The following is a 14120-nucleotide window of genomic DNA, read 5'->3' as shown; positions in this document are numbered from 1 at the left end:
CCCACGTCACGCATCACCATGCCTCCCTCATAGATGAACCCTCGAAATATGCTGACCTCATTATACACAAAGGTGTCAATCTAATGTTATAATAGCCTACTCTTCACAAGTCAACTCAGATACATTTTTAAAAAAATAACGTCATTGCCATTGCCAATTTGAGCACATTGTCCCAGTTTCCTGGGACAATGTGTCGCTATGGATTTCAAAAGATATCAAATTAAAAAACTTTATCCCAGAGGAGATTCCCTGGAAGCAATCAATGGCATCACTGACACGTCACCAGGCTGGAGAAAGGAGGCACGGAACAAAGTCTCCCATTTAGCTAGACTTAAGTTTATTCCAGTACGCACACACATCCAGTTCCACGAGATGCATCAATTTTATTGATATTCTGCAGTCTAAAAACCCACATATGTATTTACCTGTCAAATACATCCAGATTTTAACATTTCCCTCCTCCACTGGTAGTAATATCTGACCCCAAGTGTTACTGTGGCTCGAAACAGTCACGTGACAAAGTAAATAAAATCTAATCCTGAGTGGTTGGTCATGATTTCATCTTTCAACCCGGCTGCTTGAGCGAGTGTGCCCTCTAGTGTCGTCAGCAGAGTCCTGCACATGCAGGGCGCTTGGTGACCTGCGTTTAGACATTGGAGCTGTTGGCATTTGCAGGAGTCACAAGGATGGTGGTAGTCGAGTTCACAACATAGGGCATGTCTTGTTGCTCTCTGAAGTCTGTGGGGGGGGGGGGGGGGGGGGGGTTAGAAAAGGCGGTGCGATTCGATTACAGATATGGGAAGGGTGTCCACTCACTACAGAGGTACAGCCGTCGGACCCTGTCCACGTCGAGATTTGTCAGGAAAGTCCTCTGGCCCATTTCCTGAACGGGATCCTTGGCTTTGATCGTGGGCTTCCCGTTGACGGAGAAAAACTTCCTGTCACACAGGGTGACAATACTCAACAAAAAAAAACGCCCCTCGTGACGCCACACGCAAACATCTTTTGCAGAACGAACAGCACGCATTTAAGACGGCAGTGGTCAGGTACCGTACCCTCCGTAGTGCATGATGGAGTTGATATCATAGGGTAGACCCTGGGTATTGCCATTCTTCTCCTGGAAGTTACCCTCCATACCTGCAAGAAGAAAACGAACAACATTGCATGACAATACTGTAGCATGTGTTAACCTCCCAAGTGTTACCAGAGAGGTGATCAGTTACAGCCAAGAGGATCCACAGTCCAACCCTGAGGACTAGGAAGCGATACCAAGACAGTGACATTGCACAAATCCCAAACACTGAAGAGCCAAACCCTACCTCCGATTATGTTGCCAAACAAAATGTCGACGTGCTGTAGTCTGTCCTTTCGTGTGTGCTCGTGGTAGAACCCCAGCGTGTGCAGAACCTCATGGGCGATGTTCCCCACACTACACGGCGGCCCAATTACGACAAGCTGCCGGCCACCTAAATAGCCCACATTCGAGGCACAGCTACAAGAGGAAATAAGAAAACGGGAATCAACACGCATTTCTGTGTATGCATTCAAATGCCATGGCCACCTTACCCATTACCCTTGGTGAACACCACATAGCCTTCTTCATTGTTTCGCACGTAGAAGCCCACACAAGTTCGACTTGATATCATATCGAGGGCTGCTTCTATGTCATTGGTCCTTTCCACTGAGATGCAGTAAAACATTGATCGGGGAAAGTATTTAGACATCTAGTTATCCATCAAATAGGCCTAATTAAAAGACTAGACCTTAAATTCTCAAAAGGATGCACTTGCCACAGGAGGTCTGACCTATGTCTGGGCTGATGGTGTAGGGCACAGTAATCTGTCCTCCAATATCTGGCCACAGGTTTTTCACTGCATTTCGGTCCCTCTGAGAAAGAATGTGCGTTTGAGTTGGAATGTTCCATGTGTTTGGAGGTTCAGACAGGAGAGATGAGGGCTTGTGGCTTTACTCACTGGCAACATCATGTCCCCTTCAATCACATCAGCATTCAACGCTCCTTGAGAAATAGAAAATTATCCTCTTAATGTTCACTGGTAAGCTACTTAACCGTTGGCTAGTAGACAGGTACATGTTTATATTCTAGGATGACTTGCCGATTTAAGTCAACATTTTGACTACCTTCAAGAGTTTCCCCGTTTCTTCGGCTGTTGTGCGGCTGTAAGACCTTTTCCACGTCTGCAAATCATGGATGGAATGTCATGTCATAAAATATAATTCAACCAACTGATCAACAAATTTAAGACAATTGCTTCGATAGTCCGTATGCCTGCACTTACCCGTGTTCGCAGGTATTTCAGCCGCTCGCTTTACGGGGCTGTTGAAAACTGAAACAACAGAACTACATAAAGCTGCTGCATGAATCATACATTTTGAACTTGGTAAACTCTTAGTTTTAGCATACCATTTTTGAAACTTCCAACAATAAAAAGTGAGATAACCAGCACGTGATAAGCAGCCATTGCCATTTTAGTCTGCTGCCTAAACCCAAGTGTACCTATTCTAAAATCTGAAAAGGCTACCGTTTTAACCTCCATCCGCTTGGTTCTAATTAAGATCACCTGACACACCTGTAACACAACTGAAGTAGTATGACAAACGAATGGGTCGTTAACGGGCTTCTGCTTAACTAGATAACTAGTTTAACTAACATGTATTACTCCTATGAATGTGTTTTTGGTTATTGTCTATTTTCATGTTTTGATTGGTAAAATAAAGGCATGAGCTGTAAATTCAAGAGATGATAAAAATAATTCTTGCAATGTCTCACTTACTGAAGATAATTTCATTATATGCCACATGATGCTAGAGTGTTGCAATGTTGGTACAATAAAAACCAGTACACCATTTCACAGTGAGGCCTACGGCTTAATCAGAGCCGGCCCAAGCATTTTATGGGGCCCGCAAGCAAATTATGGGTGCCACCACAGATTTATGTCAAAAGTCGCGAGCGCATAGATTATTTCACACGCGCAGATATTAATTTATCACTCACAAATTCACTCACAAAATCACAAAGAATTGTACAGGTAGCTGCTAGAGAGCGCTTGACACGCTGTCATAGGTTAACTGCGCAATTGTGAATTTCTGCTTGCTCAGCTGATTTTCTACTCCAGCACAGTAGGTGGCGGTGTATGCACCTCACAGAATCCAAAGAAGAAGAAACATGTGCCCTAGACGTCCGGGGTAAATAAACGTGACTCTTCCGGGGACAAGAAAATATACATGTGGCGATAGTTTATTCTTAGGGGTATGTATGTATTCAGTATTTTTTGAATCATAACTTTTTCTTACTCCTTAATTGAGCTTTTTGAGCTACTACTAGCTACAAAGTTAGCTTGCTTCTAGTTGGCTTTCTAGAGCTAGCATAATCTCGAATTCACAGGTCGTTACTTTACCGCTAGCTGGCTACTCCAGCTAACGTGTGATCGAAGTTAGTGGATGTCAGTGGATGCGTGAATAACTCATAATCCCTCTAATTCTTCATACAAGGTTGTTTAGTCATGACGAGGTGGGCCCGTGCTAACAACGTTCACAAACACAAGCCGGCGGACGCCACTCCTTGGAGTCAGCTGCGAGGGCGTGGAGGACGAACAGAAACAGGAGGGCACGGACGAGGAAGGGGACAACCTGGCTCTTGGGCGTCAGGTGGAGCTGGACGTGGACCTCCGAGTTGGGGCAGAGGTGGTGGAGGAGCTGACCATCTGAGAAGACCCCACCCGGGTGGCGCAGGAGTGAAGAAACCTAACCGCCCGAAGAAGGAATATGACAACGTTGACGTTAACGGGTTTCTGGACTTCCTCCAGCAGAGCGGAAAGACCTTACCTGCTGGTGGCAGTGGACGGACGCAGCATGGGGAGGAGCGAGAGTTCAGGGAAGAGGTAGAGACTGCCCTTTGGAAAGATAGAAGAAGAGAAGACAGGAGGATAAAGAGGCAAAACGATAAAAAGAGCAATATGGTAAGTCAGCCAGGGACATGCACATTTGCTTTACACTTCACATCTGGAAGTATCAACCCTGTACCTGACTATGATTGGCTCACGTCCTTCCTCTTTCTCCCATTCTGCTCCCCCCCGCGTCCTCCTCTGTAGCTCTGTTTTAATTGCAGGAAACCTGGTCATGGATTGGCTGACTGTCCGGAGGCGGAGCGTGATGAGGAGATGGGGAGGGACATATGTTACCGCTGCGGGTCAACCGAGCATGAGATCCAGCGATGCAGGGCTAAGATTGACCCTGCCCTGGGTAAGGAAGACATTCCAGACTAATACAAAAGGTTTTATTTAACTTTGTGGATTGTCAAGGTTAATGGTGACGGGTCTCTTAGGGTTGTTGAAGTCTGTTGTTTTCTCTCTCTTGTCCTCAGGCGAATACCCGTATGCTAAGTGTTTCATCTGTGGTAAAATGGGTCACTTGTCACGCTCCTGTTCAGACAACCCCAAAGGACTTTATGCTGCAGGTACATTCAAGCAACTCAGTGGTCTCGTGTACACTTATACGAAAACACACTCCTGTACATTGATCCGAAACGCTCACGATATTGTGCATGTCGTTGACTCATGAATCGTGTCCCGGATCTCTATTGGTTCTCCCTATCCTCACCTGTCTCTGACACCTTCTGTGTGTGTGTAGGAGGTAGTTGCCGCGTGTGTGGTTCAGTGGAACACTTCCAGAAGGACTGCCCCGAGCATCAGGCCGCGAGTGAGTCACACCTCTTCCTGCCTGTTTATTTTTGTTTTCGTTCTCCTCCCACACGTTGCACTCCTCCTTCCTGCTTTCCGTGAGGTTATTTGTCGAGCCTGACCTTTTTTTTTTCTCTCTCTCATTCCAATCCACGTTAGCCAACTCGGTGACGGTGGGCTGGCTGTCCAACAACATGAGCGCCGATCACGAAGAAATCCACGTGCCTGTGAAGAAAGCCCCGGTCAAACAGCCCAAAGTGGTGGTCTTTTGAGACGTCTCATTGGTCGAGGCTACAGACTACGTTACCCGATTAGCATATCCGGATCTTGGATTCGCCAAACTCTGTTCTGAAAGGACTTTACGAGGGTGGAGGGGGGGAGCTCCTATCTGTTGCCTCAAATACAGGATGCGGTCAGCCTGATGTGCTCTCTCTCTCTGGTTCTAATTCATAATAGCCCAGAGCACATCGAACTCCTGTCCACTGTACAGACATTGCTTAGTCTACTTTGGACACCATTTAAGAGAACGAGGAAATTCGTGTTCAAGGGGGGTTTATTGAGGGAGGTGTATTAAAATGCTATTCTGATTTAATAACATGTTAATGTCATTGTTTCGGTATTGAATTGCTTCGTAAGACAGGATATCAATTTCAACTTTTTGTCATGTCGTGTCTGTCCTGCTTATCCATAGACTGACTGTTAAATGTGAGACCCATTGCTCCCAAATCAAAACCACAAAAGAGACTAGAAACAGACTTGACTGAATTGAAGGCAGGGTAGGTATTTTTTATTTGTCATATTTGCTGAAATAATCCACATCCTGACAGCAATGAATAAATCAAACGCTCTGACAGTAAAATGAAACATCAACCTGGCCATCGCAGTACTAATAAACACAACCAATCATTGCGTTCGGACCGACAGCATTGGGCAGGCTACTGGGGAGTGGCTTTGAAATATGGATACTTTCAAATTTGAGCCAAAATTGCTGGTTTTGCTAAACGTATCTACCTTGCCTTTAAAGTAGATATAATTAACTGTTTTAACATGGTCTCACGAAAAGAGCATAAATATATGGCAAAGACAAACAAATCAACAAAAAGTCACGGGATTCGAAGACCACACACACTGACTCAAGTCTTGTTTTGTGTTCAGTCCATCGCCACTGTGAATCCTGTAGAATCCACTGTGAGGATGGGGAAGAGACTACAAGGACCAGATGCCGGGTAGAGCAGGCCGGTGGCACAACACCTTGGGAGTGTTACAAGATCGTAGTGAATACGTCTCTTTCCAGGAAGCCAATGCAGGCATGAGCCGTCTCCTCCATAGACTTGGACCAGCCAGCGAGGTCCCCCGCCACATAGGGCAGCATACTGGATGTCACCTGGCTATAATAACACACCTGGAGGGGAAGGGTGCGTCAGGGAGGACGTTCTCTGACACTGCGTTCTGTGTACGTGTGTTGCGGGTGCGGCGTACGAACCCGGCAGGAGTTTGGTCCCAGGGTGTGGATGAGGAACCCCACGCACTGGATCTCGCCACAGCGAAAGCCCTCCCGAGGTGGCACCGTCGTCACGGTTACGGACCTCTCGGCTATCACGTAGGGGTCCCTGTGTAGGGGCGCACGTGACATAACATTCACGCTGTTGCTCGGGGAGGAAAAAACAACGTGACACACGCAAACAGCCCCGGCGTGAAGAGGCGGCGGTACCCGTCTTTGCAGGGCTGCCTCTTGGAGAGCAGAATCACAAAGTCCTGGATCCTGTCTCCGTCGTTGGGGGAGCATGTGATGTGGTACACCACCTCCTCCTCGTCGGCCCTCTCCACCTCCTTACAGCTCCTGCCAGGGCAGACCCAGGTGAAAGGTTAAAGGGCACTCCCAGACTAAAGAACTCACCCGGCATTTCAACATATAGCTTCGAAAGGGCCACTCAAAATACTGTACGAGGGGACTGTCCATGTAACAAAGCTGTAGAGTGGATGCACTACTTTGCTATAATTGTTCTCAGCTGGGGTGGGTAGGTTGGAGAAGGCAGAGGAACGCAAACATAGCAGCAGAGGCAATTACACACGAGTTAACCCTTGTGTTATCTTCGGGTCATTCTGACCCATCAGTCATTGTGACCCACCGTCGTATTGCGACAGATTTACCGCATACAAAGACAAAGTGAAGCATTTTCTTTTAACCGTTGGGCTGTCTCAGACCCCCCACATTGCAAAGGTTAAAAGAAAATTATTTTAATTTGTTTTTGTATTGGGTAAAATTGGGTAAACACAACGATGGTTCGTTATGAACCTTTGGGTCATGTGACCCGAAGGCAGCACGAGGGTTAAGAGACGGTCTCACAGGTAGTGTCTGTCCCATTGGGGTCGCAGGCAGGGGTCAGCCAATGAGGTGAAGGCATGGAGCGCCGAGGTGGTGACTTCCATCTCAACTCGCAGACACAGTAGCTCTGTCTCCTCGTGGACGTACACGCTGATCTGGAGAGAGAACAGGACACGTCTTATCACCACCAAGGGGCGGTGTTTTTGTCCTGGCATCGGTTTGTGTGCACGCCTCGTACCCTGTCGTGAAGGCTGCTGGCCTCCCAGTCTTGTTTCCCAGCCAGCACAGTCAGAGCTGCTACGTTGTTATAGCCCAGGTACACCTGAAGGGGGAAGTCATCTACCATAAAGACGTGAAAAGCTCTGATCTGGGAATCGAGACAGTGAAGCTGTTCCCGACGGGTCAGAGAGACAGGCGGAATGTGAGGTTTGTACCTGGTTGCTTTTGGTCCAAGGGACAGAGAGAGGACCTTCCTCCTTACAGGACAAGATGTGCTTTCTGCGGGACGGAGAATCCAGGCGGACAAAGCGTACGTTTTGCAACAGGTGGTTGAAACTGACAGAGGACATTGTAAACGGGGATTCGTGTCAATGTGTCAAAACCTCACACACAACTTTTCGGTCTGTGTTACCTTGCCATTCGTATTCTCTTCCTCACAATCGCAGCCAGATATCTTCTCTCCCCATCCTGAAGCAGGAGACAAATGTTGACGTCGAACGTGTGTCGAAAAGTACTTGCGTGCGAGGCTCTTGTTATCCCTTGTCATGGTACCTGTGTCGTGAATGTGGCAGTAGGAGAAGCAGGGGCGTCATCGGGCGTGCTGGCCTGCTGGTAGATGAGAAACGCGCTGTTGATGTGCCGAGGTTTGCCCTCGGTCCACTCTTGACAGTTGTAGGCCTCGACACGAACACCTACTTCTACACTGCAGAGACACACATGCTTAGACACACACACACACACACACCAGCACACACAGACACACACACACACCAGTTACCTGTTCTGAAAGATATTGTTGACCAGAGCCTTGAAGACCAGCCTGTCTCCCACAGAGGAGGGCCCTCTGAACCTGAACATGTCTACTGAACGCAGGGTCGGGTAACAACCCCACAGGCGACTGGAGGAGACACACACACTTGTTTACAGACACTGCTTAGGTGTGTGTATGTGTATATACAATATGTGTGTGTGTATATACAATATGTGTGTGTGTATATACAATATGTATGTGTGTGTGTATATACAATATGTGTGTGTACGTGTATATACAATATGTGCGTGTATGTGTGTATATACAATATGTGCGTGCAAGTGTATACCAGGCTGCCACTGTCGCTGTGTTTTCCATCCAAGCCATGATCTGGCCTCCGAACGTGTTGCCATGGTGATTGGCGTGTGGTGGCAGGACCAGTTCGGTGCTCTCCACACGCGTGTTCTCTGTGGTCAGGGAAGGCGTGTCTTTCCTGAGGCCCAAACCTGGAGTGACAGTGAAAGTGACTCCTTCAAAAAGGAACAGCTCTTAATGACTGGAAGTAATTGACATTACTACTTACTTATTTTTACTATGTACTTTATATAAGGTGCCCCTTAAAGCCTTAGGCCAATAATGTCATCCTTGCGCATTGTCTGGCTCTTAAATGCAGACACATTACATTCCTTTGAACTCTTCTTTTGTTCTTTTGTTCTTTATATAAAAAGTTGTATTTATGTTGTATCTACTGTATTTATGTTTTATCTATACATGTTAATCTCTACCATTGACATATATGTAACTGCCTGTGAGTTTTTAACTTGTGTGTATGGACTGGGCAAGTTGCAAATGATTTGTCCTTTTTGGGATCAATAAAGTTGAATGAGTGCACGTGTTTGCTGGCAGCCTTGATTGAACCTTGATTGCATCATTCCATTGGATGTCGTTCACAAACACACAAACAATCCGAGCTTGTCATGACCTATCGCCCCTTCTTACCTCTCTACTCCCTTCATCCCCTGTCCCTGCCCTCCTCCACGTCTCTATAAGGGCGACGAGTCGGATAAGATGATATAGATTGTAGGGATTCATAAATGATTGCGGTCATGCAGAAAAACGAACCGTTGGACCCGTGGAGGTTGAGGTTGGACCTCTGCAGTATTTGGTAGTCTCGTAGCAGGGAGCTGAAGGCCTCATCGTTATACAGGCGGAGTCTTCGTCTCTCCGAGGCCAGGGAATGCTGCAACTGTTCTTCTTCAGAACACAGATTTTCCACAGGTCTTAAGATGACCTACAGACACACACATACACACGCACACATCAGCCAACCGACGTTCGCATATGGCCGGCGACTGTTCACGCGGCCCGAGGGGTCGACAGCACGCAGACAACGACGAAGGCGAGACGGTTGGGATCACCTTCTGGGACCCCACAGGTTTCCCGACAAAGGTGGAGAAGCCCACGCACACTGTCCTCTGTACACCAGTCAACACGTCCTCCACCGAAACACGAATCCCCACCTACACACATACACAGACAGAGCCAAGAGAGAGTAGGTGAAGGGTCAGTGCACTGGGGTTACGCCGTGTCGGACTATCAAATGATAAGAAGCTCTTATCACCCAGTGTGTGGACACGCTCGGGGGTCGTGTGCTTGTGCATGTGCGCGCGTGAGTTGCGTGCGGGTGCGTGTTTGTTTTCGGTGTGCGTATGGGTGAGCGTTTTTCTCGCAATCCACGCGTCGTCTGAGTGAGGACCCTTACCTCCATGCTTGTTGTGAAGGCTCTGTTGCATCTGGCCTTGATTATAATGACCTGTCCCACCCTGTAGCGACACACAGACCCAACGTTGTCGTCCTCAACATATCGCAATATAGCAACAATTGTTAGGACAGAAACTTTCCTGAGAGAAATGAACGATGATTTACCTGACTGCCTCCTCAAACTGGATGTCATCCATGGAGACTGTGACGCACGAGATGCCAGCGTGCCTCTCCGCTGAGAAGAGAAGACAGGAGAGAGACGCGAGACAAATCACATTGTGGTGTCAGTATCTACCAACACGACTGCACTGAAATGGCTTCTGAGGGTCAACAAGTACAGTGACCGACCATTTTTTCGAAAGTGACAAACAACCCAAGGGTCAACACTCACCGGCAAGACAGGCGGTGGTGTCCATCCATTTGAGCAGCTGCCCTGCGCTCAGCAGTCCTTGGTGATCGGCATGGCACGGCAGAATGGACTGGCACATCTGCACCTCCAGAGGAGCAGCAGCCTGCCTCTGGTTCGACCCCGGGGGAGGAGCACCTCGAGCAGGCACGGTCGCAGCCTGAGAGCCCTTTCTCTCCTGGTCCCGATAGACACAAGGAACAAGTTCAAGGAACAAGGTCCTCTTGATATCCCGCTGGGTTTTGGTCCTTCCATTCATCTTTACCTCCACTGCTTCCATGGTATCTTCTGTTGTCAGGTACAGATGTAGTTCTGGAATTGCCGACAGAGAAGAATTGAGCTGGTGAGGTTAAAAAAGTGGTTGGAGTATTTGACGGAATACAGGAATAAACAGCCTGATCGGTTTCTGTGAGCTAAGTAGAGTGCACTGTTAAAGGACACTAACCACTCCTTCCGTCTATCTCTGATCTTTATCATTGGCTTTTAACCTTTTATTGATGTAACACAGACACGCAGAGACACACAGACACAGCTTGACCACTGAGACCATCTCACCCAGCACTGCAAGACAGGTAGGTACAAGTCTGGAACTGATAGAAACTGGTCAAGTAATACGTCACCAAACCATACCAAACAGATCACTGTATTCTCACATAACACCCCTGCCTTCTCTCACTCTCTTTCATTTTGGCACAAACACACACACAAGCACACACACACACACACAAATGTTATTGCTCCTGGACTCTGGCTTCTTATCAGTATAAGCTGCATGGAACATCAGATAAGAGGGACTTTGACAGAAATGTTCTCAATCAATTCCCTTTGATTATAGTGATAATGTTTTTATTAGGCTACTATACAGTACCAGTCAAAAGTTTGGACACATTTTCCCATGTATATTGAATGCATCGTGTGTAAATTCCAAATAAGTCATTGCATTCCTCACAGTCAATTCCTATACTAGATACCTTACAAATTACCGTACTAAAAGACATAAAAAATACGAAAATATCCAAGTCAAACATCCAATCCAGAGGATCTGGCGTGTGACACTGACCAGAACATCAAAATGTGCTGCAGGACAAAAGAGTTAGTCAGCTGTTGATGAAGTACAAGACACCTACTGCAGTGCAGCATCAGGAGACAGTACTCATTTTTGCTCAAACATTTAGGATGCAACAAAAAAGCATAACAAAGAAAACACCCAACATTTTATAAGACTAGCTACGGTTTTCAGACAAAAACCTGTTTTGCGTCCATTTAGATCGGATCACAACAAAAGTGTAAATTGATTTGTAGTTATTCTGAATTTGCGTGTGTGCTCATATTAATTTGCGAACTTTTTGGTTATTTGAAATGTGAATTATTATACACATTTCACATATTCACATTCGTATTGGCAGAATATCCGCTTTGCGAGTGAAGCGGAGTTGAAGGACAAACCCCATTGGTTGAACCAGCCGACATAACAAACGTCACAGCAATGCCGGAACTGTCCCAGAAACAAACAGGCATGCATCAACAACATTCCAGCCACGCGAAAGATTTCAAATCGTTGTATAGGTAGGCTGCCTTAAATGATGTTGTATTTTTCTCTGTCGTTATTCATTTCAGCAACGACATTAGTCTCTTCGCCGTAATTAAATGTGAGATCGGTTTGGCTCTTGTTTAATATCGTTCACTTATAGTCCAGTAATAGCAATTTGTGCAGATGCCATTTCTCTTAACAAACAGAACCTTTCGTTCATGCGCTTTCCCTGACATCCTCTTCTATCTACTTCTCCTTACCCAACATCCTGAAAGCTTCGTTCCCCCTTTCTGATCGTCTAATCTCAATGAACGTATCAACAGAAATGAGCGGATGTTTTCTGGATGAGGAGAAGTTTCACATTTGCTGCAAGGACCTTCTACAGCATTCCGACACCGTCAGAGACGGTTGGACTTGGGTGCAGGGACAGGTAGGCCCCGCCGTGTGTCAGACGTTTAGGACCGGGGCCAAAGTATGGTGGGACAGGAGAGAGGGGCTGTAACGCGAATGGAATCCCACGTTCGCTGTTGGATCTTGTTGGAGTCTAGAGCACGGAGAATGGCTACCTCAAGAAGAATACCCTGGGGCCTGGGAGAGTGGGCTGCATCACGGACCAGGATAAGGAAGAGAGGGGAGCAGGAACAGCCCCAAGCCATCTTACAGCCACGCTGACCAGGCAGGTTCCACCGGACTCTGAGGGACAGCAGGTAGGACAACACCCTGAAGGTTGGCGACCGTTACATGAATAGCATTTCAACTCTGACAGGATCTCTCTCCGCTCGTATTTTTCTGTTTTCATTAGATGTTAACTGCTAAGGTGACTTTTGATGATGATGATGATGAAGATGATGATGTTATTGACGATAATGAGGACGAAGAGCTCACCTGTAGCAGTGTATCCGAAGGCAGCAACCAGGTGGTTCAGTACGAGTATCACATCCTCTACTCCTGCAGCTACCAGACCCCTGTACTCTACTTCAGAGCCTCCACACTCGGTGCGTAGAGTGTGTGTGTGTGTGTGTGTGTGTGTGTAAGGGTATGTGAAAGGTTTTTTCGTGGACACATCCTGTTTTATTTATTTCAGATGGTAGGAGTCTGTCTCTAGAGGAGGTGTGGAACGGAGTTCATCCCAATTACAGAATCAGACTCCAGAACAGCCCCTGGGATTCTATCACACAACAGGTAGCACCCCTCTCTCTCTCTCTCTCTCTCTCTCTCTCTCTCTCTCTCTCTCTCTCTCTCTCTCTCTCTCTGCGCTACTCAACCCCCTCTCTTTGACTCCCTGTAGGAACACCCATTGCTGGGCCAGCCTTTCTTTATGCTCCACCCCTGTAAGACAGAGGAGTTTATGCGGCCTGTGATGCAGGCAGCCCTGGAGGAACACAGGTAAGGCCCGGGCCTTCACCAGGCCTTCACCATGCTCTAAAACAGACCCTACTTGACTAGTCCTCATAATTATCTACCATATCCACTGCTACATGTCCACATTCCTTCCTTCTAGCCATTATTGTGAGATACATATTGAAAGTATAGACATTGTTACCTAAAGCAAGGATTCCCAGGCAGACTGGGTACTGTCCGATTGATATTTCTGCACGCATAAATATCAATCGATTGGATTGGTTTTACTGTGTTTCTGCAGGCAGGTGAACTATGTAGTGACATGGCTGAGTGTGGTGGGTCCAGTTGTGGGGCTGGACATTCCTCTCAGCTACTCCACACAGGTCCTACCTCCCTCACCTCTCCAGCCCGCCCAGGGAGCCAGGCAGACGTAGACAGGTACCCCTCCACACCTCTCCACCCTCTCTGGGGAACTGACTGCTCCACCTCTCCTCCTTGTCAGCCAGTGAGAGAGAGGTACCAGTTACCTCCTCCACCAATCCTCTGTGGGTTTGGAGTCAGCCAGACTGAACCAGGGACTGTGTCTGTCTCATGGACACACACACAGATGTGTCTGAAATCCACCCCTGAAGTACAGATTAAGTTTGGGGTGGCTGATTCATACTTTACATGGTAAGTTCATGTGGGGGGGCAAGGTTAACCCACTATGTACTTGCGGAGAGAGCACATGGAACACTGCTGACCTCTGCTGGTGGTGCCTGAACATTACAGCCATCTGGGCTGCTTGACTGTATTCCTCAAGGCAATAACTTCATGTAGAGGTCCCTAATGTGTTTTTTGTCGACACCTGAATAATAAAAATGCAGCACATCTGATGCTTTCTCATGCTTACAAACGTGACAAATCATCCTGTTTTGCTTTCTCCACTCCCAAAATAGTTAACCTTTAGTACTTTGGAAATGAAGTTGCTTATATGTCTCTATGTATGTGTCTTTGTCTGTATTGTAGTTGACATTGATGAAGAATTGTGCATATGTTTTTGATATTAATCTTTCACAACCTCAACTTAAAAGACTACCAGACACTGA

The 14120-nt window shown here is 47.0% G+C and overlaps 4 protein-coding genes across 10 annotated transcripts; 2 read left to right on the top strand and 2 right to left on the bottom strand.

Moving 5' to 3' along the window:
* Nucleotides 1-315: 315 nt before the first annotated feature.
* LOC134038641 (low choriolytic enzyme) lies at nt 316-2570 on the bottom strand. Of its 2 annotated transcripts, none has more exons than XM_062484136.1 (10): nt 2423-2570; nt 2298-2345; nt 2140-2196; nt 1974-2017; nt 1806-1887; nt 1567-1681; nt 1320-1492; nt 1056-1137; nt 817-938; nt 316-738 (listed from the first exon to the last, which is right to left on the bottom strand). In XM_062484136.1, the coding sequence occupies exons 1-10, from the start codon at nt 2553-2555 to the stop codon at nt 647-649; spliced, it is 948 nt and encodes a 315-aa protein (XP_062340120.1). In that variant the 5' UTR covers nt 2556-2570; the 3' UTR covers nt 316-646. The 2 variants fall into 2 exon arrangements, with proteins under 2 accessions (XP_062340120.1, XP_062340121.1); XM_062484137.1 differs by having other exon boundaries at nt 817-913.
* Nucleotides 2571-3118: 548 nt separating this feature from the next.
* zcchc9 (zinc finger, CCHC domain containing 9) lies at nt 3119-5292 on the top strand. 2 transcript variants are annotated; one of them, XM_062484138.1, is made up of 6 exons: nt 3119-3268; nt 3511-3977; nt 4110-4260; nt 4382-4474; nt 4648-4716; nt 4857-5292. In XM_062484138.1, exons 2-6 carry the CDS (start codon nt 3522-3524, stop codon nt 4967-4969), a joined length of 882 nt encoding a protein of 293 aa, XP_062340122.1. In that variant the 5' UTR covers nt 3119-3268; nt 3511-3521; the 3' UTR covers nt 4970-5292. The 2 variants fall into 2 exon arrangements, with proteins under 2 accessions (XP_062340122.1, XP_062340123.1); XM_062484139.1 differs by lacking the exon at nt 3119-3268 and having other exon boundaries at nt 3335-3977.
* A 163-nt stretch (nt 5293-5455) lies between these two features.
* Nucleotides 5456-10854, bottom strand: LOC134038640 (acetyl-coenzyme A thioesterase). The gene is made up of 16 exons (XM_062484135.1): nt 10606-10854; nt 10146-10472; nt 9920-9989; nt 9756-9816; nt 9412-9513; nt 9116-9284; nt 8343-8499; nt 8021-8140; nt 7795-7945; nt 7655-7710; nt 7458-7521; nt 7262-7345; nt 7045-7178; nt 6409-6537; nt 6181-6307; nt 5456-6099 (listed from the first exon to the last, which is right to left on the bottom strand). Exons 2-16 carry the CDS (start codon nt 10438-10440, stop codon nt 5959-5961), a joined length of 1860 nt encoding a protein of 619 aa, XP_062340119.1. The 5' UTR covers nt 10441-10472; nt 10606-10854; the 3' UTR covers nt 5456-5958.
* Nucleotides 10855-11541: 687 nt separating this feature from the next.
* On the top strand, nt 11542-14120 carry atg10 (ATG10 autophagy related 10 homolog (S. cerevisiae)). Of its 5 annotated transcripts, XM_062484090.1 has the most exons (8): nt 11551-11674; nt 11778-11809; nt 12015-12121; nt 12240-12398; nt 12494-12686; nt 12776-12873; nt 12980-13077; nt 13334-14120. In XM_062484090.1, exons 3-8 carry the CDS (start codon nt 12017-12019, stop codon nt 13464-13466), a joined length of 786 nt encoding a protein of 261 aa, XP_062340074.1. In that variant the 5' UTR covers nt 11551-11674; nt 11778-11809; nt 12015-12016; the 3' UTR covers nt 13467-14120. The 5 variants fall into 5 exon arrangements, with proteins under 5 accessions (XP_062340070.1, XP_062340073.1, XP_062340072.1 ...); XM_062484086.1 differs by lacking the exon at nt 11778-11809 and having other exon boundaries at nt 11542-11726; nt 11967-12121; XM_062484089.1 differs by having other exon boundaries at nt 11542-11809.

This window comes from Osmerus eperlanus, chromosome 18 (assembly GCF_963692335.1).
Source record: "Osmerus eperlanus chromosome 18, fOsmEpe2.1, whole genome shotgun sequence".
Lineage (NCBI taxonomy): Eukaryota > Metazoa > Chordata > Actinopteri > Osmeriformes > Osmeridae > Osmerus > Osmerus eperlanus.
Note: the sequence above shows the minus strand (reverse complement) of the source record. Positions and strands in the feature narration are given on the sequence as shown.